The sequence below is a fragment of the Urocitellus parryii genome, chromosome 1 (assembly GCF_045843805.1).
Source record: "Urocitellus parryii isolate mUroPar1 chromosome 1, mUroPar1.hap1, whole genome shotgun sequence".
Classification (NCBI taxonomy): Eukaryota; Metazoa; Chordata; class Mammalia; order Rodentia; family Sciuridae; genus Urocitellus; species Urocitellus parryii.
Genome location: NC_135531.1, coordinates 18,290,929 through 18,315,546, shown reverse-complemented (window position 1 = coordinate 18,315,546; position 24,618 = coordinate 18,290,929). Strand labels below are relative to the sequence as shown.

The 24,618-nt window shown below is 40.1% G+C and overlaps 1 protein-coding gene across 1 annotated transcript in view; it reads left to right on the top strand.

Moving 5' to 3' along the window:
* Positions 1-6,775: 6,775 nt before the first annotated feature.
* The window catches only part of Osmr (oncostatin M receptor), a 63,613-nt gene continuing 45,770 nt past the window's right edge, over positions 6,776-24,618 (top strand). The window contains exons 1-2 of the mRNA XM_026401807.2: positions 6,776-6,887; positions 21,392-21,477. Of these exons, the coding sequence (XP_026257592.2) occupies positions 21,405-21,477 (73 nt within the window). The 5' untranslated portion in view covers positions 6,776-6,887; positions 21,392-21,404. The remainder of the gene's footprint in view (positions 6,888-21,391; positions 21,478-24,618) is intronic.

Below are 24,618 nucleotides of genomic sequence, written 5' to 3'. Positions count from 1 at the left end.
CTTTTGCTTCCTAGTCATGATGTGGGCAGGTTTTCTGACACATATTCCTGCCATGTTATGGCTTCGCCAAGGCCCCCAAACAATCACATCAACCAGCCAAGGAGCAGAATCTCCAAAACAAAGCTGAGAGCCAAAATAAATCTTTTCTCTTTATAAGTTAATTATCTCAAGTTATTATTATAATAACACTTAACACATGTCCAAAAGAATGTTCTGTTGGAGAGGAATCTAACCTAGCAGAGGAAAGAGTTCACACTATTTCCTCCTGATAACATATTTACTTAGTAGATCTGATGTAGGCAGTGCCACTTCCAGTCACAGCTGAGTACTTCTCAACTTACCTTCCTGCATATAACAATATAAAAAGCTAGAGAAATATTTGAAGAAGAGAAAGATTTAAAGTGACCTGCATCAGGAAGTCTGGAGGGGAGTCAGCACTTGGCATGCAGTGAGCTGCCCACTGTTTATAACCCTTTGTCTGACACTAGTCTGAGTTTGTACAGGGGTAGTTAAAATTGTTAGAAAATACACAGCATTTCTGGCTTAAAAAAGCAGAGGTCAGAGTTTGGGGCAACCGCAGACTCTGGAATGTGAGGGGGAATCACAGAAAGGCGAGAGCTAGTGAGGAAGAAGTTGAATTCTGTGTTTCAAGTCTATACCAATTACTGGCAAATGTCTGAACCATGCTCATGCGAGCCAATTCAAAGTAGTTCTGTTGAGGCTAGAAATCTGAACTCAGATTTCAGTTGCTACTTACTGTAAGCAATATCAAGTTTGCAGTTTGACTTTAACCACACCAATTACCCACTTAAAAAGAACATCAGTGTCCTTGCAGGAATAGAACAGAATCATCAGGATGTGATGGCACCTGGCTCTTATAATCCCAGTCACTTGGGAAGCTGAGGCAGGAGGATCACAAGTTCAAGGCTGGCCTTAGAAACTTAGCAAGACTCTGTCTCATAAAAATAAATAAATAAAATGGCTGAATATGAAGCTCAGTGGGAAAATACCCCTGGGTTCAATCCAAGTACTCCCTCCCCAAATATAAGAAAACAGAAAGGAACAGAACAGAAAGAATCCACAGTCTTCATTGCATTATATTTATCCTGTCCAGGTTGCACTGCAAAATTTCTTGAAAATCCAAAGGCAGATAAATAAATAACCAGGAAAATGTAATCCATTACATTATCTCTCATAAGAAAAGCCATCAATGGAGACTAACCCCCAAATGATCTAAATACAGGAATAACAAAGCACTGAGTTTATAATAGCTATTCTCAATGTTTTAAAGGAAACCTTGCCCATAATGATTGAAAAACAGAGGGACTATCAGTAGAGAAATAAACAATATATTTTAAAAAAACTGAATCTCTAGAACCAAAATACACTACCTATGACACAAAATTCAGTACATTTTTTTAATTACAAAATGAAGATGATGGGAAGAATCAGTAAATTTAATCATTTTATAGAAATTATCTAAACCTGAAGAGCATAGAGAAATGATGGAACACAACAAAATTTCAAGGACACTGAGGACATTGGAACATAGACTGGCTGAAATTTTCTCAAAATTGGTAAAAAGACATAAATTTACGGATTTAAGAAGATCAGCAAATGTCAGTATAATTAATAGTAATATATTGAAATCTCTAAGCATAACACTGATAAACTATTGACAAACAAAGGTAAAGAGAAAATACTGAAAGGTATCAGAGAAAACATGACACATTTTATGAACAGGGAAAGTAGATTCAAATCATGGCTAACTTCTCTTCAGAACCAATAGAAGCTAGAAAACAACATCTTTATATAGTTGAAAGAAAAACAAACAAACAGTCAACTTAGAATTTTATATCCAGCAAATATATCACTCAAAGATGAAGTAAAAACACTTTCAGTTGAAGAAAATTAAGAGTACGTGTCTGCAATAGACCTTCACTACACAAAAACTAAGGTAAATTCTTGAAGCTTAGGTAAAGGACACCAGAATAAAACTAGGATCTTTGGGAAGAATTAAAAAACATTGGGGAAGATAAATATGTGGATTAAAAATATAAGTTTTTCTCTTAATTTCTTTAATTCGTGGGTTTTATCCTGTCTATTGATGTAACACATTTTACAACTGGGATGGATGTGTGGTTTAAATGGACATATTAGGTAAAAAGATACAGTAATATATCAAGTAAAAAGTAAAAATTAAGAATGTATAACGTAATCCACAGAGGAAACACTAAAACATTGTGCAAAGAGAAATAACACAAATTAAAATGGAATTCTAAAAAAAATATTCAAAATAATCCAAAGAAGGAAAAATAGAAAAAAACCAAACCAGAAAGAACAGAAAAAGGAAATATATAGTAAAATCATAGGCTAGGCACAAGTATATCAATTGCCTTAAATGTAAGTGTACTAAACACCCCTTATCAAATTAAATTAGAGATTATCAGAATGGGTTTTCTTTTCAGCCCCAACTATACTCTGAAACATATGCAACTTATAAATAGTTATAAATCTTTTTTGGATCAACTTTAAGCAAACAGTTTTCCAAAGTCTCCAAGGTTCCCATCTAATTCTTCCCAAAGTACTTCCTCCTTCATTATATTAATGTTCCATCCTTTAGCATCAACTACTGCACTCAAATTTATTAAGTCCCGTAACCAGAGGCCCAGCGAATAAGAGCAGCCATCTAAACAAAAGCACATTCCACATTTTTCTAAAATCCCATGGGGGAAAAAAGATGCAAAAGGTTCTCCTCATTGTCTGGTTTCTGATTTCTATAACAAGATGTGAGCCCCATTACAACAGCCAGGAAAGGATGGAACACGCAAAAGCAATTAGCCAACTTTTAAAACAATATCCACTTCTGAGGAGACAAACCATGCAGGAAACAAAGTAGTTTTGATCACTCCATCTGGATTTCGATTAGTCCCGTGTTTACGATAGATCTGCTTTAACATTTTACTGTATTGATAAGTGAGCGCTTTGTTTTGCAGGAAAAAATAATCCACTTCAGAATTTTGAAATGATGTTATTCCTCAATTAAATTCACTTTATAAATGCTGAAAGAAAAAGCAAGAAAGTTCCGGTGGCCCTCTTACACTCAACATCGTGCCTTGTCATTGCAGAGTTTCTGTTTTCGATGTATAGAAGTGATAGGTGACTCTTAACTTTAAGTTTTATGATATATTTCAGATTAGAAAATTTGCGGAAGACCTATTCAGTTTTTCACCATAGAAGGACACATTTGCAAGAATAGAATTTTTGTTTCCATGAAATTTTATTAATATGATATCAAGATTACCACCAATCATGATCACAGAAGCAGCCTTTAAGGATTTAAAGTGAAAATATGATGTAATAAGCCAGATAAATAGGGAATTCTTAAAGTGGTGTGCAGTGGTATAGCCTTAATACCAGGGCCAGCCTCAGAAATTTAGCAAGATCCTGTCTCAAGATAAAAATGAAAGTGGCAGAGAGGTGGCCTCTGGGATTGTAACTCAGGAGTAGATCACCCCTGGATTAAACACACACACACACACACACACACACACATTGATAAAATTCTTATAGATTAGGGCGATTTTCAACAATCATTCATTGCTTAGTTGATAAAGTCATTTTCTTCACAAAACTCCCAATTTCTTCAAACTTCATCAGTTTGGTAACTAAATACTGCCTAATATGTAATTATAGATACTTGCAGTCATTAAACAAATAGGATCATTTGTATTTCATAATTTAGATAGCTGATTTCATATGATGTGCATATCTTTATGTTGCATATAAGAGATATATAATAAATGATGTTTTTGACAGTTATGAAGCTGATTTTCCTCTGACAAATTGGTTGAGGATTCCACTCATGACTCCCCTACAATAGCTATAAATATGAAATTTTCTTAGCCAATCCCAAAAAACCAAATGCTGAATGTTTTCTTTGATATAAGGAGGCTGATTCATAGTGGGATAGGGAGGGAGAGCATGGGAGAAATAGATGAACTCTAGATAGGGCAGATGGGTGGGAGGGGAGGGGAGCATGGGGTAATTAATGATGGTGGAATGTGATGATCATTATTATCCAAAGTACATTCTTCTGTGATTTCAGAGTCTCCTGAATGATCTCATCCATATCCATGGTTTTAATGATCATTGTACTTTAATGGCCCTCAAATTGTCCTTTTCATATATAACATATGTAAATGTGTTACAATTCTTATTACATAATTTTTCATATCTCTGGTTGTATACAAAGTATATTCACACCAATCTGTGTCTTCATACATGTACTTTGGATAATAATGAAGAAAACTGAGGAATGGATATACTGAATTTGAAGTACAAAGAAATTGTTTTGAAACTGGGATGAAATAATTGTTGAGGAGGGGACCCCAGGACACATCAACCTCTTAAGGGCAAGGAGAACAAGAAGTCCTAAGTGATGGCAAAGAAAGTCAGGGACATGGTGAGGAAGAGAGTTTGCTATTGAAATCAAAAGGCAAAGAGAGTGTCAGGGAGGAGGGCAAATTATGCAGAATATGTGACTTTGCAACATCTTATTAATGCTATGCAAGGATGGGTATTTCAACTCCTAGCTAAATAAGCCATTGGAATTTTTCATTTTATCTGTTTTCAGGAAAACTTTTTAATTTAACCTTTGGAACATAACCTATGTATCAGTTTCCTAGGGTAGTCGTAACAAACTACCACAAATTTGGTGGCTTAAAACAGCCATTTTCTCACAGTTCTGGAGGCCAGAAGTCTGAAATCAGCTTTGTCAGGACTGGTTCCTTCTTAGAGGGTCAGAAGAAGACTCTGTTCTACCTTTATCCCAGCTTCTGTTGGTTGTGTAATCTTTGCCACTCCTTGGATTCAGGCAGAATAACTCCAGTCTGTGTTTCTACTATTACATGGTGTTTACCTGGGTGTCTATGACCAAATTTCCCTCTTCTTATAAACACAGCAGTCACTGGACTTACCCAGTATAAACTAATCTTAGTTTAATTAAATCTGTAAAAATACTATTTCCAAATAAGGTCATGTTCTGAGGTTTGGAGGGATATGAATTTGGGGAGGACACTACTCAACTCCATACACCCACCCTAGAGATAAGATCACAAATATACAGGTGCTATAGCAAGAGAACTCTAGAACAAAGGGAAACGTAAGAAATTGGAAGAGTACAAAAATGGATAAATTTTATGTGAGGATCAAATTTTTACAGTTTAGTCTCAATTGTAAGAGAAGCCAAAATTTAAGAGTCATTTTGTAGAAATTCCACATATTTATTAGCCATAAGAAACACCTATGTCACTGTTTATTAAAAAAAAAAAAGTCAGCACATCATTCTTTCTTCTCTCTCTCTCTCTCTCTCTCTCTCTCTCTCTCTCTCTCTCTCTCTTGCCCCTCATTGAAATAACAGAATCAGAAAGCGTTCCTAGTCCATAAGGACCTAAGGACCTGTGTTGACAGAATTTCCATAGCCAGGCAGGTGGCTAAACTAATGGACTCTCAAACTCTTAAAGTAATGAAAGGTGTGGCCAGGGACCATACATTGACTCACTAAGCAAAAGTTACCTTTCCCTCATTATCATCAAATATTTATTATGCACCATGGTCTGTGGTATCATTAAGTATTAAATATATTAGAGTCTAAAAATCTCCTTTCCTAGGATGACATCAGGGAGGAGAAAAAAAAATGGGCACAAACATTAAAAGTAAAATTTGTAATAATTTATAATTCTGAGGTTCCTTTGAGCCATACTGTCAATTCAAGAAGTGATTCTAAGACATGATTCAGGGTTAATCCTTCCGGATCACACTTTTCTCTCCAACTTCTTTCCACATGTGACACTTTTTCAGGGTCCCCAAATCTGAACCAAATCAGATTTAGTTGTTAGCTGACCAAGAGCGAGGTCCCCTGAGAGCAAGCCTGCAGAGCCATCAGGCAGAGGAAGAGCAAGACTTCCCTTCTGAGGCTGCCACAGAAGAGACAGGCGGTTGAACATTAAGGATGGTTTTCGTACCAGTTCTGAAGGTCGATTGGCTTTCAATTGTTCTCTCATGTAACAATAAAGAATCACTCTAATAGGTCTTTCAAAGGCCTGGACGGTAAAGATTGGGTGGTATTTTTAAAAAGGAAAAGTAAACTACCCTATTGTGGCACCCGGGCGCTTTCAGAAATCAAACGTGGGGCCAGCGCAGCAGGAGAAACTGTCAGGGAGTTTGTGGACAGGCCCTGGTCACGGAGCCCTGCGGATCCTAGAAACAGGTTCCCACACGTTTTTGTTGCTCCGAACTCCAGAGGGAAGCGAGATCACTAGTTTGGACGGAGAACTTGTGTTTTCGCGGAAGATTTTCTGCCGGGGAGCCCAGAACTTGGGTCTCTGGCTTGGGATAACCAGTGGCCCAGGGCGCACTCTGGGCCCAGACCCCACCAGTCCCCGGTTCTCGGCGGGAGGAGCGGCGCGCGCGGGGCTGGAAGCCTTGGCCGCGGAGTTTTCGGTTTCCCCTTGTCCTTCTCAAGCCTCTCCCACTTCCTTTTCCCACCGGTCCCCTCCCGCCCGCCCAGTCCCGGTCCGGGGGGACGCGCCCCCCGCAGGGTCCCGTCCGCCTTCCCCCGGGACCAGAAGGAGGCGAATTCCTGCGGGTCCCAGGAGTGCCAAGAGTGAGGCGCAAGACGGGAAATTGCAAAAGTCCTCGCCCCTCTGCCCTCCCCCGCGCCTTTCCCGTAATTCCCGCCCCTCGGCGCTCGCCCCGCAGCTGATTCATAGACCGGGTGCGGGGGTGCCCCAGCACGTCCGTCCCGCGTCCACTCCGGCGTCCGCACGGGCGCCCCCGGCGCCTCTGAGGACTCGGCCCGGCTCGCGGAGCCCGTTGCCCGCGGGGTGAGTACCCCCGATCCGCCCACTCAGCTCCGCTCGGCGCCCCCACGGAGACCTCAGCTCCCGGGCCGCGCGCCCCGCCTCCCTCGGTGACTTGTTCGCAGGGCGAACCCCGCGCGGTGCTGGGAAGAATCCCACGTCTCTGTAGCCTTTCCCGCTGGACGTGCTACAGCACGGTCCTTCCTGGCTCTGAGCTCCGCGCTGCCTGGGACAGTGTTCGCTTGGGCTTGAGCTTCAACCTTTGCGCTAATGGTGCTCCAAGGGGTCTGAGTCTCTGGTGCATCTACCGGGCAGGTAACACTAAAAAAAGACGGTGTCCTTAGTGCAGATGGCCAGGGCACCACATTTCCCAGCCTGGTTGTGAGTTCACCTCCCATCGCCTCTTTCTAAAGTGGTAGGGAAATGTTTGAGTTAAAATTCCCTTTTTGTCTCTCTTCTAACATAACTTCTGGAGTTAATTTCTGTCTCCAGCTCCTCCTGACCTTACCTCCCACCTGACAATGCCCTTTCTCTGGGAATCCGTGTCTCTCTCACCACCAGGTCTCTGTTGAGATAGACAAGCGGGAAGCAGGGCGGTCACTCACTCACGTACAGGTGGAGAAAGGAAATCCCAGTGACTGAGGTGGTGGCAGGGGCAGGCAGTAATTTACCTCTTTTCCAGCCACGTGAATGCAAGCAGTACCTTTTTTATAGACTAGAAACCTTAGGTGTAGGGTCAGTAACTTGTGAGGGTGCTGAGATCAGAACCCAGGTCTCACAAACCAGAGCTCTTCGCCAACACTTTGTTTCCCTTCTTGATAGTTCTTCTCCTGACATTCATCCACCCACCCCGCCATCCATCCATCCATCCATCCATCCATCCATCCATCCATCCATCCTTCCATCCATCCATCCTTCCATCCATCCTCCTGTTGCATGGCACGCACAATACTAGAAACTGCCGAGAACTGCCACTTGTTATCGGACCTGCCTTGAACAACTTGTGGAAAACTTTGAGAACAAGCTTATTACCGATTCAGGAGGACTAAAGGTGAGCGTAGACGTAGGCAGGGGAAAGATGGACTTGAATGTGATAACTAATTTGAACTAGGAGGAATTCTGGTGGAGAAAAGAACTCCCCAGTCTAAACTGACTTTGGAACTTGAGTCAAGTTACTTTTCACCTACTGGTTTTAGTTTCTTTGTTGGTTAAATAAGTAATGGTTCATTCTGTAGACAGGTATTATATTAAATATGCGTTTTACGTGTGTTTGCTCATTTAAACTTCACCAGTAAATAAATAAGGTATTAATATTATTATCCTCATTTTATCAATGAGGAAAATGAAAACCAGAGAGGTTGGGTAACTGGATTATGGCCACACAACTAGCAGGTGACAGTGTCAGGACTGGCCTTGGAGTTTTCTCAAAACCACTATGCTGTTTTTGGAGTGGGCCTGAGGTGTTTGGTTTTTTGTTTGTTTGTTTGTTTTTGTTTTTGTTTAGTATCTTGCTTTGCCTCTGTTCTGTACTACTTTAAAGTATATTCCAAGACCCTGGAGGTTGAAATCCTCAAACAGTGGCCCAAACTGAGATGTGTCTGAGAATCATTCCTGAAAATTTTCAATCACTGCTACTTATTCAGAATCTCAGGGGATGCGCAGTTGAATATCTCTGGCAGCATTTCAAGTACTGCTAGAATGCCTCCAGGGGCAGAAAGCTCACCACCTAGCATTTCATTGTTGGACAGGGCTTATTCTCAGTAGCCATTTGTCTCCTTGGGACTACAACCTGGCCCCTGTTCTGCCTCCTGTTGTCTGAGCTTTTTAGATCAAAAGCAGCTTTGAGACAACAGAGCTGGTGCTGGGTGTCCAGCAGGGACTTGAGCCTCTGGGGGAGGACGCTTGAGCTCTGGGTCACCTTTCCTCTTCACTTGTCTTTATCTGGATAGAAACATCTACAGCAGAATACAGAGGGGGCAGGTCTCTGTAACCCTTTGTCCTGAGAAAGGAACCAAGTCAGGAAAACTATTGTGGTTTTCAAAGAGGAACCAGTGATATTGTATTTGACAAGAGGAAGGAGCATGTTTTCCTTGTGGGAACTGGGTTGGGGCGGGTGTTGGCTCTAGTAGAAAGACTCCTGAATTTCATCTCCATCACTTACAATAACAGGGAGCCTTGACCTCCTTTCCCTGGGAAAGGACATCTTTCTTAGTTTTAAAATAATATGTGAAATGGAAAAAAAAGTAGGGTATTGCAAGAGAAAGCCTCTCTAAGGAAGGCAAGCTTCCTCAGAGCTATAGAAGGAGAGTTTCTTTTCCAAGGGTTTTGTCCTTGGCTTCACCTCTTCCACCCCTCCTCATTTTCGTTCTACTGGTTTCTCAGCATCTGCTCTAGATGATATTTGGTTTGTATGTTTGTAAAGTAACACAAGAATGACAATACATTCTCAAATAATGTGGAAGTATATGCAATGATATCTAGGCACATCATCATCATCATCATCATCATCATCATCATCATCATCATCTAGGGATACCCGGATCCACTTGGAAGAGCAGAGGTTAAGTTTGTCATTCTAAGATCTTTTTCCTTTCTAAAGACTTGCAGAATGTGGATAGATATACACACACTTTTTAGTTTGTTTAAGCATGCAAATTTACTATTCTTAGTGTACAGCTTCCTTTTTCACTTTCCAACTCTTAAGAGAGCTTTCCAAATCTATACATTATCTCTTTAGTTAATGGCTCCATGTACTTCAAAGAAGAAATACTATATAATTTACCCATCCCCTTTATCAATGCACATATGTGTTCTTTAAAATAATTTGGCATTATTGACTGCTTTAGGGAAGATTGTGCATCTGTCTTTGGGCTCTAGTGTTAGTACTTCTATGGACTAGAATCCCAGGAGAGTTTTAATTAATTAATTAATTAATAATGTTCTTTTTAGATATACATGACCGTAGAGTGTATTTTGACATACATACAAAATACAATTAGAGTATAACGTATTTTAATTAGGACCCCATTCTTGTGGTTGTACATGATGTGGAATTAGACTGGTCATGAGAGCTTTTCTTGAGCCCATATTTCTACTTGGCAAACACAATCCTTCAAATTGCGCGTCCTCCTGTTGTACTGGTTTAAACTCAGCACATGATAATCTGTTACCCCTCATCCCTTCTAACACCAACTGTTATCTTTTCTTTTCTATTTTTAAATATGGTAAGAGAATGGAATCCAATACAGTACTTTAATTTGCATTTTGCTAATTATTACTATGATTTAATTACCTGTATATATTTATGGATCACTTATGAACTATAAATTAATTGTTCATGTCCTTTGACAGTTTCTATTGAGTTGGGTTTTCCTCATCCCTATTTATTACCCAAACTCTGTACCTATCTGTTTATTAACTGCGTCTCTTGTAGATGATGCAAATATTTTTTGTAGCATAATGATCTCTTTTATCATTTTTTTACACTGGCCAACTACATATAATATTTAACAATTTTAAGGATATAGTTCAGTACTGTTAAATATATTCACATTGTTGTTCACCATCCCTACCATCTATCTCTAGAACACTTTTTAGCTAGCATAACTGAAATTCTGAACCCACTAAATAATAACTCACCATTTCTCTCTTTCCCTAACCCTTGGCAAACTCCACTCTACTTTTATATAAATGAAATAGTTATTCATCCTTTCATGATTACTTCACTTAATATCATGTCCTCCAACTTCATGTCGTACCAAGTGCCAGAATTTTTTTTTTCATTTTTAAGGCTGATTTCTATTCCATCATATGTATCTTTCACATTTTGCTTATTAATTCATACTATTTTTGTCTTTATCTTTGTTGCACAGAAATTTTAAACACAGCAATCTCTTGATTTATGTGCTTTGTCTCGCTTAGGAAAGTCTTTTTCACTTAAAAATTAAATTATCTTATTTTCTTGTAATATCTTTATTTTTTAGTTTTTACATTAGATCTTTAAAACATCAGATTTTTAAAAATAAAATTAAAGGTAGGAATGTAATTTATTTTTTCTTTAATTTTTAGACAGTCAATCCAACACCATTTTCTTTATTAGTCCATCTTTTAACTCATTTGAAATTTGATTTTATCATAAAATAAATTCCTGTTTATACAATGGTCTGTTTCAGGACTCTATTCTGTTTCTCATATCAATATCACCCTGCTAATACTAGAGCTTTAATAATGTTTTTATGTCTAATAGTATATATTTCACACAATCTTTAAGTGGTTCTCATACATGTTCTTTGTTATATAAACTTTATAGCTAGTTTGTCAAGTTTAATAAATTTCTCTTGGACTTCCTTGGAATTTTGTTGAGTTCATAATCATTAGCAGTCGTTTCTTCCTTATTGCTCATTTTAATATAACTCCAGGCATTGAGGAAGCGATGCCTTACAGTAAAGGGTTGGGCTTTGGTAAGCGACCCACCTGGCTTCCAGTTCTGTCTTCACAGTAGATTAACTGTGTCAACATGGACAAGTTACTGTTCACCTGTTTTACCCTTGATTTCCTCATTTATGTATGGGGATAATGAAAGAATCTCTTCCATGGGACAGTTGTGAAGATTCAACTAATGATGCCTATAAGTAGCTTAGGGAAGTACCAGCTGGAGAATTAATCTGTGCTGCATGCTAACTGTGATCACTTTTTTAATTTTTATATCCTTTTATTTTTTATATATCATTCTCTGTCATTTTTGGAGAATCGTTGAGAGTAGGAACTAGCCAATTATTTATTGTTAGTATCCTAGGAGAAAAAATATGTAATAAATCTCCAATTTAGTAATGCTTCTCAAATTTCAGTATACACATGAATCACTTGGGGACCTTGCATGAATGAAAAATGTTTTTGTTCAATAAGTCTGAAATGTGGCCTGGGAGGTTGCATTCTCGAAAGCTACCAGATGATATCAAAGCTACTTGTCCTTTGTCCATAATTTGTGTGTATAGTCTTTTACTACCGTTTAAAATTATGCTGCTGGTGACAGCATTTCCTATTTGTAACACATGTGATTACTAGGACTTAGAAATTACTTTCTCTAAATACCCTGTGCTAAAGAACTAAGTCATACTTGTTTTCCTTTCTTCTTTGTCTTTTTCTCCCTGCTTTCCTTCTTTCAGTCCTTTTTAAAATAACAGCATTTAATGAAAGCACTAAATTATAATACCTAGTTCTATTCTTAGATATGAAATAATTAAGACATTTGACTATCTTTTTAAAATATTTTCTTTAATTGTTAATTTAGTTGTCAATCCTTTATCATCTTTATTTATTTATTTATGTGCGGTGCTGAGAATCGAACCCAGTGCCTCACACATGCTAGGCAAGGGCACTACCACTGAGCCACAACTCCAGCCCCTGACTATCTTGATTATTTGAAAATGTCGATTAAAATGAAAAAATCATATAACATATATCCAATCTGAGTATAAAACCTAAAGTCATGGAAAGAAAAGCCACAATTGCAAGTGGTTTTGCAAACAGAAAAAATTAAGTAAGTTGTACAGAACACTTGGAAAAATGTAAACCAAAAATAGTACTTGGCAAACACAGAATGAAGTTTCACTATTTGTATGGGCACCAACTTTTTGAGAAGTGAATCAACAGAAATTGCTTGTGAGTAAACCTTTCCACTATTGTTGTCTTGGTCACCTCTCTTTACTTCCAATCTTCCTATTACTTTCATAGGAAAGTATTTCACACACACACACACACACACACACACACACACACACACACACCAATTTAAAGAATGCTTTGTGTTACAGAATCACATAATTTGAAAGAGTTATTTGTAATTTCCCTCATCCTTTCCACCTGCCCTTTCCTATCCCAGCTCTATGTTTGTAACTATGAGTAAATGTGTATGTGTTTGGGGGCCTGTTGGGATCCCTCAGGTAGAGGACAGCAAGACAGAAAAAGGTACACAGAGATGTATTGAGAGAAGCAGTTGTGAGGGGGAGAGGGAGGGAGAGAGGGAGGAAAAGGATGCAGGTATGGGCAGAGGGAGCCTCCAGACCAGTGTGGGTCTGAGACCTGGAACAGTAGTCCAGGAGAAGGACGGTGGGAAGGAGTTGCTTCCGGCTGTGGTATAGTTCTAGGAGAGTTGTGGCCAAGCAAGACGCACAGCCTGAACAGAGTTGCTCATTGGAGGAGTCTGAGTCTTGTGATCCCTGGCTGGGAGCAGCATAGGGGTGTGAGTGTGTGGAGGGTGGCTATCAGCTGTGCTCTTGTGAGTCCACACTCCAGCGAGGAGGGTTCTTCTGGAGCCAGCTCTGAGGCCAGCTGCATAGTTGCCACACTTCGATTCCAGAGATGTTCCTGTGCACACACTATTCTGCAACTTGCCTTTTCACTTTATTTTGGGGACATTTTTCCATGCCCACATGGATGTAGTTCATTCTTTACAAAAATTGCATCGTTTTCCTTTGTAGAAAAGTCCCATTATTATATTTTCCTTTTCCAGTTCCTTTTGAGGGACTTTTGCACTGTTTTTATTTTTTTTCTCTTAAATATACACAAAGTTTTGGTGTTATCAGTGACTTCATGATAGCTATACATATATACACATATGAATCTATACTATCTGTAGGACAAAATTCCAGTGACAGAATTATTTCTGAATCAAAAGGAAATGCACACTAAAATTTTCATAGATATGTTCATATAGACCTCTATAAAGTTGTCCTCTTTGTTCACTAATGAATGAACATGCTTATTTCTCAAAACTCTTGCCAATGAGAGGCATTAGTATTTTTTAGCTTAGCCAAATGGATACTACATAGACATTCATATTCATACAGACACATGATTGCTGTTTTAACTTTCATTTCTTTCTTAGTGATCTTGCCTTGTTTTTCACTGTTCTTTTGGACATTGTATTTTCTTCTTTTCGTCAAATACATAAATATGTAATTTATAGAGTTGTTCCCCCCGCTTTTTTTTTAGATAAGTTATCTTAAGAGCTCTTTGTATATTAGGGATAGTAGCTCTTTGCTAAATATAGAGAAGTTATCATTTCCAGTTATAGCACTGAAATTTTTAAATGTTTATGTAATTAGCATAGTGCTCTTTATCTTTATGTCATGTCTGCCAGATTATAAAAGTGTTCATCCATGTTTTATTCTAGTACCTTTAATGTTTTTATTTCTGACATGTATATCTTTATCTGGAATTTAACTTGCTGAAGAGAGTGAAGCAACAGCAATACTGGTTTAAATTGACATTAACTGGATATTGAATGTGGAGGGTCTCTTAATGTTATTTAATCCTCATGCCCATACTATGAAGTAGGTTCTTTTATTCTCATTTACAGAAAATAAAATTTAAATCCTAGAGAAGTTAAATAACATGAATTCAGGAATACATATATTAAGTGCCAGAGTTTTTTGACCCTAGTTTTTGACCCTAGTTAGCATGACCCATGTACTTAACTATTACACCTTCATTTCTTCCATAAATGTCCAGGTTATTGTTCCTATGTCATTTGGGAGAATAATATATCTTTCTTAAATTATTTGAAATATCACCTTTAGCATATACTAAATTCCTACATATTTGTTTCATCAAGACTGCTCCTTAAATTTGGATTTTCTGTTTCTTTATTCGGCTTCAGTCACCACTTAGAGGCTCAGCTTTAAACCTAGCTGATATCACAAATTCCAGAAATCTTTAACTCAACATTGTTTAAAAAAAATCATTTGTGGAGGCTGGGGTTGTGGCTCAGTTATAGAGCACTTGCTTCACATGTGTGAGGCACTGGGTTCAATTCTCGGCACTGCATATAAATAATGAATAAAATAAAGTCCATCAACAACTAAAATTTTTTTTAAAAAAATCAGTTGTGTATGAGGTAACTCAATCCCATAAATCAGGATATACTTTATAAACCTGGTAGAAGCACTTAACATTTATCCACTGGATGGGTTCAGGGTGGAGAGGGGAGAAGCACTTGAATTCTGTGGGTGGAAGTCCTGGTGGTGGAGCTTGGAAGAGGAAGGAATTGGAGTGAAACTTTGTAGCTAATCAAACCTGCTGTAATGATGGAGGCCACTTCAAAGGGATTCCCTGGTGCAAATGTAGTGCTATTTAAAAATAAATGAAGGTAACTGAATGTGAGAATGATAGGGAACCGCCAAGATGTGGCAAGCAGCTCTTTGTACAGAGCTCTTGTTATTGATTCCAAGAAAAACTGGAAAAATTCTCAATATGATTTTGGTTTTTAACAATTTGTTGAGGCTTTTTTCCATGGCCTACAGTATGATCTTTCCTGGAGAGTGTTCAGTGTGCCGTGGAGAAAAGAGAACTCTTTCACATGTGCACACACACCCAGGCACGTGCCCTCCATGAACAGTTTCTTTTTAAAAATAGCATTTGCATGTGACGTCATCAGGTCACCCAGCCAGTTTTGAAGAATTTGGCAACACACCCAAGTTCTTGGGAAGCAACTGACTGTTAATCACACTGCACCACATGGGGATTATTTGTGATGGGGCAATGCCCCGGGATTAAATGTCTCAGTTGTGGCAGAACAAGAAGTGCTGGTGAGGAAGGGCAGTCTCACACTCTCTTTAAAAGTTTTAGTCACTTGGAGAATTTACACCGAGGGACATTCATGGGCATCTTCCCTGAGAACGAGATTTGGCAAAGAGACAACATTTGAGTAGGAAGTTCTACAAAAAGAATAGGCTGCGTTTCTTATCTTTCCTTCCTGTTTTGCCTCCCTGACCCCAGAAAAGGAATGTCTGTGAAATACTATGAATTAAGCAATATTTGGCAAGAGAAGTGGAGAGGCCTGAAAAGCAATCTGTTTTCATGACAATAGGGTTGAAACCATGCAAGAGAGAAGATGAGAAAATGGAAATCAATTTGCATTCATTTTCCAGCCATTTCCTGGTTGGCACCTGTGTTCTGAGACTGACACAGATGGTGGGGCAGAAGATCCAGGCCTGTCCATCACTGGCTCATCATCTTTTGGGGAACGATGGAGAACTGAGAAACAGGGAGAGACAAAGATTTAGGGAAAGGATCAAGTAGCACCACTGAGGCGGGAAATAGTTTGGACTTGTTTCTGAAGTCTGCTGCTTCTCACTTCCCTGACTTGGTTTGTTTCACTGGAAATTGGAAGTGGTGGTGCTCTCACTGATAGTTGCAGACGGAGCAAGCCTACTGGATGAATGAGAGGGCTGAGTGGCCTGTTCTGTGTTAGCCGCAGGGCTGTGGAGGAAAACCAGCCAGAGTTTGGGGTGCCCTGAGCAGCAAAGAGAACAGGAGACGGTGGGCAGCAGCCAGCGGCATCTGGCAGCCCCACAGGTTGGTACTTGCCCACCAGCCCATTCAAACACACAGCCCTCTTCCTTAAAAAAAAAAAAAAAATTGTGATTATTTTATTTTTTGCAGTGCTGAGGATAGAACCCAAAGCCTCACATGTGCTGGGCAGGAGCTCTACCATTGAGTCACAGCCCCAGCCATAAACCCTCATCCTTGGGTGTGCAGAAAAGCCTGGCTTAAGCTTAGATTTTTATTTTGATGGACATGGTGTGTGGGTAGGCGTGTGCACGCGCGAGTGCATGTGCATTTGCACATGTGTGGGTTAGTGTGAGTTGTGGAGAGGCCCAGAGTATTGATCTGAACTTTTTTCTATGTTTATCCCATCTTGATAATCTAGTCTTATGGCTTTAAAAACAATACGTATGCCCCAAGGATATCTGAATTATACCCTGGCCAGGAACTCTTCAGAGTATATATCAGACTGGCTACTTGCTGTCTTCCCTTGGCAATAAGAAAATCATGTCAAACTCAAGTCATAAATTGAGTTCTCACTGTAGACCACCCAGCCTGTTCCTCCCACAGCCTTCTGCCTCTACCCCAATGGTGATTCCGTTCTTCAAGGGCTCGGGCTGAAATACTCAGAGCCATTCATGGTGTCTCATTGCTCACCACCTCATGTCTTGTCAGCTCTGTCGTTGAACCTCGTCCAAATCCCACAACCCCCACTGACCCCACCCAGCCCAGGCTCTCCTGTTCTCACCTGGACTCTATCTGTGATGACCCAGCTTCTCTTCCTCCTTCCACTCTTGCCCCTTCTCTCTCATCTTTTCAGGATTTTCTTCTGTGTCAGCCCAGGTTACACGTCTGCTGAAAATCCTGCAGTGGTCCCCATGTTCCTGAGTTAAAGCCCAAGGTGTGCCCGTGCTGAGCCTGCCCCCTCTCCTCTCTACTTGCCCTAGCCACACTGACTCTGAGCTGTTCTTTGAATCTGTCATGCACTGTCCCACCTTGGGGTCTCTGCACAATTGCTTCATCATCTGCCGGTTTTCACTGCATTTATTCAGGGTCCCATGTGGACGCTGGTGGCACACTGAGAACAGGATGGCTTGAGCAGGATTTACTATAAACTATTTACAGTTGGGCTGTTCCCTAACTTGGAAGCAACTGGCTGGAGCCATTAGTGTCTCACATAGCCCCAGCCCCTGGGCTATCCGGACAACTGTCCCTATGGTAATTCCAAAAGAGGGCTTCATGGTATCTCTAGGATGTTCTTCCAGTTGTCACCTCCACATTCTGCAAGTTTTGAGGGACTCGATGGATCTTGCCAGGTTTTCAGAGAGCAGCTAGGACTCGTATTCCTGCTACCTGTGGTCCTTAGGTGCTCTGGGGCCTGAAACACGGAAAATGGCGGTTGACCAGTCAAATTGATGGAAATAATACAGTTTTCCTGGTTATCTGCAGGGAACACATTCCAGGACTCCCAGGGATACCCCTGAACCAGTGATAGTACCAAACTCTGTATCTACAGTGTTTTCATATACTGTGTATACATATCTGTTATTGAAGGGTGACTAGCACCCCACCAGGGTAAGTTCCTTCTCAGAAGATGTGAACCACCTGAGAAATGAAAAGTCTGAAATAATTAGTAAGAAATAGAGACAGAGCCAGAAATCAGATAGAAAGGGGAACACCTGATAGGTCCTCCAGTCCTGATAGGAGTTGGAAATGGACAACTTAAAAATGGCCCTGATTCTTTATTTAATGGGGAGCAAGTACATCAAAGGCAGGGGTAAGGTTTCAGTGGGTGGAGTCTTGGCTTGGTGCTTGCTTGGTGCTTGCTTCTCCGTGTGGCAGAGGTCTTGCAGTAAACAGGTTGATTGGCATTTTGACAAGCCACATCCATCTCCAAGAGGCTGTGTGGCTCCAGCAGGTCACCCCATCTCCCTTGCTGTGTTGAACTTGTGATAGAGCTAGGTCAGAAGCCACATGAACCAAGTGTTCTGCTGGGATTTCCCCATACCAGACTTTCCTGCCTAATGGCTTCAATAGTGTTTTAGTTCACACGCAGTTCACTTATGGGTCATGGGTGGCCTCTGGCAACCCACGAGAAACTTTAATTTGTCTATTAAAACTTGTAAGACATTAACACCAGCAATAATGGAACAGAACAACTGTAACACAAACCATAATCAAAGGTAAAGAATAGAGTTACCTTAGATTAGGTATAGAGGGAAGTGAAGGGAGGGGAGGGGAGGAGACATGGGCATAGGAAGGAGAGTACAATGAAACAGATATCATTACTTTATGTATACATGTGACTACATGACCAATGTGATTCTACAACATGTACACTCAGAAAAGTGAGAAATTATATCCCATCTATGTATGATATATCAAAGTGCATAAATGCATTCTACTGTCATGTATAACTAATTAAAACATATAAAAATTTTTAAAAGGTATTTAAAACATAAATTATTTATTTCTGGGATTTCCCCTTTCATGTCTTCATACCGTGGTTGACTGTGGGTGACTAAAACTCAGGGATGAGAAACTGCATATAAGGGGGACTACTGTGGGCACTTTGCTCATGGGCAGTGTCCACTGCATCACAGGTGCCACCTGCCCAGTGCATGTCAGGATGGATGATAGAGAGAGCAGGGAATGTGAGTGGCTGCTGCAGCCAGCCTGGGATTCACAGCCCAATGGGTATGAAAGAGAGTGGGTATGGTGCAATGGACAAGACTACCCCGAAGATTCCTAGACTCTCCTGTGACACCCAAACCACAGTCATCCATGAATACTCATATTACGCAGGTCTTACATGACAACTTTTATTCATTAATATCTGCTTACCTTTAAATGGTAGGTGGCTTCTGAATTGTACTGTTGAGCATTTCTGCTCCTATAACTGGTTTAATTTTTGTGACATGTAAGGTATTTGATTTAATGGGGAAAGTTCAAGCTTTGGGAAATATTTAAAATAATACTTTCATAAAGAGAACATCTGTCAATGTGCACTTCACCCTCCGAATCATTTGCTTTGAAAAGCATGAGCTGCGATTTCCTCCCACGGTGGCCCCTGTGCTCCTCAGATGGTGTGTATGTGAGGAGGATGGGACAGTGGGATGGGAGAGAGGTGAAAATGAACTGCTCAATGGGTTCCAGGGTCTTTACTCTGAGCATTTACCTTTGCTTTCCCCTTGATTTTGAGCAGAAATTATGTCCTCCTGAATTGATCTGGACTCTGACTTTGATATTTGTTTATACCAGGAACTATTCAAAATTTTAAGTAGAGATTTGGGGGAGGTACGAATTGATGTGTTTGCCAAAATTAAAAGGTAGCAGGAGGTAGTGCTAAAGGAACATGAGCAAGTCCTGTGCTTTACAGGTCTTTGCTACTGTGTCAGATGGACTCATCCCTAAGAGGTTTGATCACTTTGGGGTAATTTATGGGTGTGGTTTACCCTATTTCCTGCCATTATTTTTTGCATTTACCTCTAAAATACTAATTTAAAGAAAGAGAGAGAGTGGGCAGTAAAAATTGATGCTCTAGCTCATTGTGTTTCTAGCTTTTGATGAAATCCAGGTGGCTGGACAGAGGTAAAAATTGGACTACAATGATTTGTTTCATGCTAACTCTGCTGAGTCAGTTTGCAGAAGAAAAGTGAAATTTAGTGCTTCCCCTGACTAATACATTTATTATAAAATTAAGACCAGATTAGCCTTTTTGAGGTCATCCAGGCTCACTCTTCATGCCCTCAGATTGTCCTGTGATCAAAGTGCCTGATGAATCAGTGAAGCTCAGTGGCCTATAATGTACAGCCCTCTTCTAAGGCAGGAAGAACCGGAAATTATGTTGAACAATGAAACACCAACTGTCTCCTGATAGAATGTGCTAACTTTCCCTGGGTTGAATTTTAACAAGGGGGATAGGGAAGAAGGGAAATGCTCCTCTGCAGAGAAATAATTTAAATTCAGCTCCTTTGAAACTGTGGTATTTGTTCTCTTCCTAATCAGAGGCTGTTTTTCATATTTAACTCCTGTTTTTCTTCTTTACCCTTCTTTTAAAAATTATTTATTGGTCTTTTAAAAAATTTATTGGCTCTTTTTAGTTATACAAAACATTAGGATTCATTTTGACACAATTATAATAAAGAAACGTGGAATATAATTTGTTCTAATTCAGTCTCTGAGACTTCTCCTTTCCCTCCTGTCTTCCCCGCTCCTGTTCCCTTCCCTTGAGTCTACTGATCTTTCTGCTATTTACTTAGAGTGTGTTTTAAAATTAGTGCCTAAAGGTGAGATTCACTTTGGTATAGTCATATATGTACATAGGAAAGTTAGGTCAGATTCATTGCACTGTATCCAAAAATCTAAAATCAGCATACTACAATAATGCAGCCACATCAATGTGTACAGCAGCACAATTCACAATAGCCAAGCTATGTAACCAGTTGAGGTGTCCTTCAACTAATGATAGATAAAGAAAATGTTTATACACACACACACATACACACACACACACAGTGGAGTATTACTCACCATAAGAAGGATGAATCATGGCATTTGCTGATAAATGGATAGAATTGGAAACCATCGTGCTAAGAGAAATAAGCCAGACCTAGGATATCAAAGGTTGAATGCTTTATCCTTTTTATCAACCTTTGCTTGATTTGAGGGAGTTGAAGAAACTGACTGATCAGTTATCCATTGCCACTAAGCCTCAGTGGCACACAACAATAAGTTTTCATGGCTGTTACACCTGAGGTCACTGGCTCTGAGCTGGGGCTGACCAGCTTCAGACTATGTAGGCTGGCCTCCGCTGGAGCAGCTGAGAGGACTCTGCTCTACTTCCTTCATCGCTCATTCTCCTGGCTTCATTAGGGCACAGAAATGCTCTCTTCATGTCAAAGTAGAAACACGGAGCAAGCAGAAACACACCAGGGCTCTGGAGGCCCAGCCACCTAAGAGGTACACTATCGATTGTGCCTTATGTACAGGCAAAAAAAAAAAAAAAAAGTTTAATGAGATGGGGGCATGTGTGTTCTTCCTCTGTTGAGGGGGCTCTAACGTCATCTGACAAGAAATGTGGATCCAAGGTGGGGGAAAATGGGAGTCTTTAATGCCACCATCTACCACGATGGGCTCTAAGAGTCCTCTTGTTGTTAAAGTAAATAAAATCTCCCTTCTTGGTAATTTATCTTTTTCAGGATACCTGGACCTATGGCTTTCTTTGCCATCTTTCAGAAAACATTCCTCTTGGCATTGCTGTCCTGGAGAACTTACCAGAGTGAAGGTAAGAAGTGGAAAGAACAGTAAGGAAACAGGTCACTTAGAAAAGATGAGGTCACTGGTGTTTTGGAGAAAAGCAGTCCCCCCCCCCACCACCTTTAGGAATTACCTGCAGATGATGTGTAGTTCACAAGAAGTGATGTGTCGGTATCTCACAGCAACAGTTGCCTTGGTCTTCCTTCCACTTCCTGTGGCTCATTGCAATGCCTTAATCCTGACTTCATGATCAATGCCTTGCTCACTAGCACAGTTGTGACCAGACCCAATCTGGGTGAAGTTTATGATCAATGTATTTAACCAAGGCCATTGCCAAAGTAGTTGCTTCTCACCTTACTGGGCACGGAAATGGAGTGTGCCAGACCAGTACTGCCTGCTGAGTCAGAACATGCTGTGGTCCTTCAGCTATATTTATTCAGAAGCTGTCAGCTTTGTAAAATATAGGTGAAAGCCACAAAATTTCATGAATCAAAGGAACCCAGTCAAATCTCTGCAAGATATTAAACTTAGTGCTGAAAAGCTGTTTATAGATAAAGAAATAAAATTTGTCCATTTGCTACTTGCCAATAGAGGGTATTTTGTAAATCAGGTCAAGAAGAATTCAACACTTCTCAAAAGTTTATGGACTTTGAACTTGTTTAAAAGGAGATCGACTTGAGTTTCTGTTGGTTCCTAAATTTCCATTGCCTTCATCCCTATTTTACGAGACTTTACATTTCCTCTTCCTCTGTTTATTCTGTGCTGGCTTTGTAACAGAGAGTACAGCTCTCTCCTCTTAGGAATTACCCACCCAATTCCTGTCTGTGGATCCTGGAAAATGATACTTTTAAGGAATGTGCACAGAATTTCTCATCATTTCTTAAAACTTCCAAATAAAAAGCTGTTTGGGAAAAGCAGATTTTGTTCTGATAATAAATAGCTCAGTTCTCTGCCTGATATGCTTCAGATCTCATTTGTTTTCAGTCCACGACACAAGGGGAGATACTACTTCTTATGACTTCTTAAAAATGATTATCTGTTGATTTCTCCTCTGATGTGGGCTATGAGGTGGCAAGAGGATTTCTCATTTGGAGCACCTTGACCTCCTCAGCAGGCTGAGATTTTCCAGCTGAGTGGGGAGCCTGCCCAGTGAGAATGCTTTGTCCTCCGTGCTCCTGATTCTGAGACAGTCCCACCACCCCAACTCCAGGCTTTCCAGGCCACCCCCGCCATCAGCCCCAGGTTTTTGGCACAGCTTTTTTCTCTAGAGAAGTCTCACTACCTGATTCACTATTGACACTAGGCCTTCCGCTCAGACCCTCTGCTCTCAGAGCAGGCCCTGCTGCCCACTCTTCCAGCTTCTTTTGATAGATCAGTCCTGCATTTCCCTATATTCCTACTGGTCAGGCTTCGCTTCGACTGCCCGCTCTGTCTGCCAAGCAGGACTTCTGTGGTCAGCTGGTCTGGTCTTTGTCCTCACCTGTATGGTTTGGATTTCTTGTTTTGATTTCTGCGACATTTGCCCAAGTACCTACTAAACCTTCCCACAAATGAGTGAGGTTCCCCTCAACCATCCAGGTGCAGGTCTGAGAATCTCCTTCAGATAACCTGGCCAAGCTACTCCCAGTGAGACAGCACAGAGACTCTCTTCAGTTAAGCCTGGGCACATGTTTCCATCCACCAGAGATTATGACTGCAGCATTTTGGTGTATTTTCCTCCACATCTGTGTCTATATTCCGTAGAGATGCACATATGTAGTTTATAAAATAAAAGTTACATATATTAACATGTTTGTATATATATATATTATATATATATATATGTACACACACACACACACACACATACATACACATATATATCTTGGGGGTGTTTTGGTTAGTTACACAATGAATACAGGTTGGGTGAGTGCTTCACTCTGATACTAAATTGCCATCTAGAAATAACACTCTATTTCAGTGCTACATGGCATCCCACCTTGTGAATGGATTGCAGTTTCTTTCCTCAAGCAGTTTCAGGCCAGCCAGGCAAGTAGTGGGAAAGCAGGAGGAGAATCAAGTCCAGGTCTGATTCACAAGTCTGGCCACATTCCAGTGTGATGCAATGAGAGCTGGAGCTGGGAACCAGGAGCCCTGGGTCTGGCCTGGTGTTTGACCTTGGCAAAGTCACTTCCTGATTTTTAACCTCAGCTCCCTCATCTGAAAAACCAATAGGATTGGATTTAATAAATTTTATGATTCTTTTAGCTCTCAGACTTTACCTGGCATTTTATTTCTTTTGACCAAATTATTTCTGATTGACGTTATTGAACAATCTGAGTACTGCTGGTTGCATAATTTAAATTATGAAGCTTCCCGTATGTCAAAAGCAACATGTTAGAATTTTCTAGAGCCTTTGGAAATAAAGTCTGTAATGGTAATTGACCCACTCGTTCTGCAACCAATCACAGAATATCTATACTGGTATGGTATTAGTCTCTGTTTCCCTGAGCTGAGTAAGCCTTAGTCACACCCTTATTTATGTCACAGCCTACTGAAGACAAACACAGAGGGTAGCCTATTATGGCATGCTGTTATCAGTGCTCCAAACAAGGCCTGAGAAAAACCATGGCAGAATGATGTATTCTGAAGTATCATTATAACAGAGCAAACCTGGTGTTTTAAAACAATATTTGTTTTCAAATATAACATATTATGTGATTCTTAAACTAATACATATTTCAAAACAACATTTGCCAAAACATTTAAAGAAATGTGTAAAGAAATTAAAATCACTCAACCTCATCATTTAGAAATAATGACTGTTAACATTTTAGTTTTACTTTCCTTTGTAAGTTAAAAAATAACATCTATTTTTTTAAAAAATTCAATATGGGGTGCCTAATCCAATTTTTTTAGAAGCATATGTTTCTTAGTCCATTTCTGTTGAAAATACCTGAGACTGGGTATTTTTAAGAAAAGAGGTTTAATTAGTTTACAGTTTGGAAGCTAAAAAGTCCAAGATCAGGAAGACCCATGATGTGGATGTGGAGAGAGAGAGATTATATAGTATGACAGAAAACCAAAGAGATTCAGGGAAAAGGCTCACTCTTTTATAGTGAACCAATCTAACTAGGGTCCCAATGAACTACATTAAAGCCCTCCAAGAGTAGGGCCCCCAATTACCTAA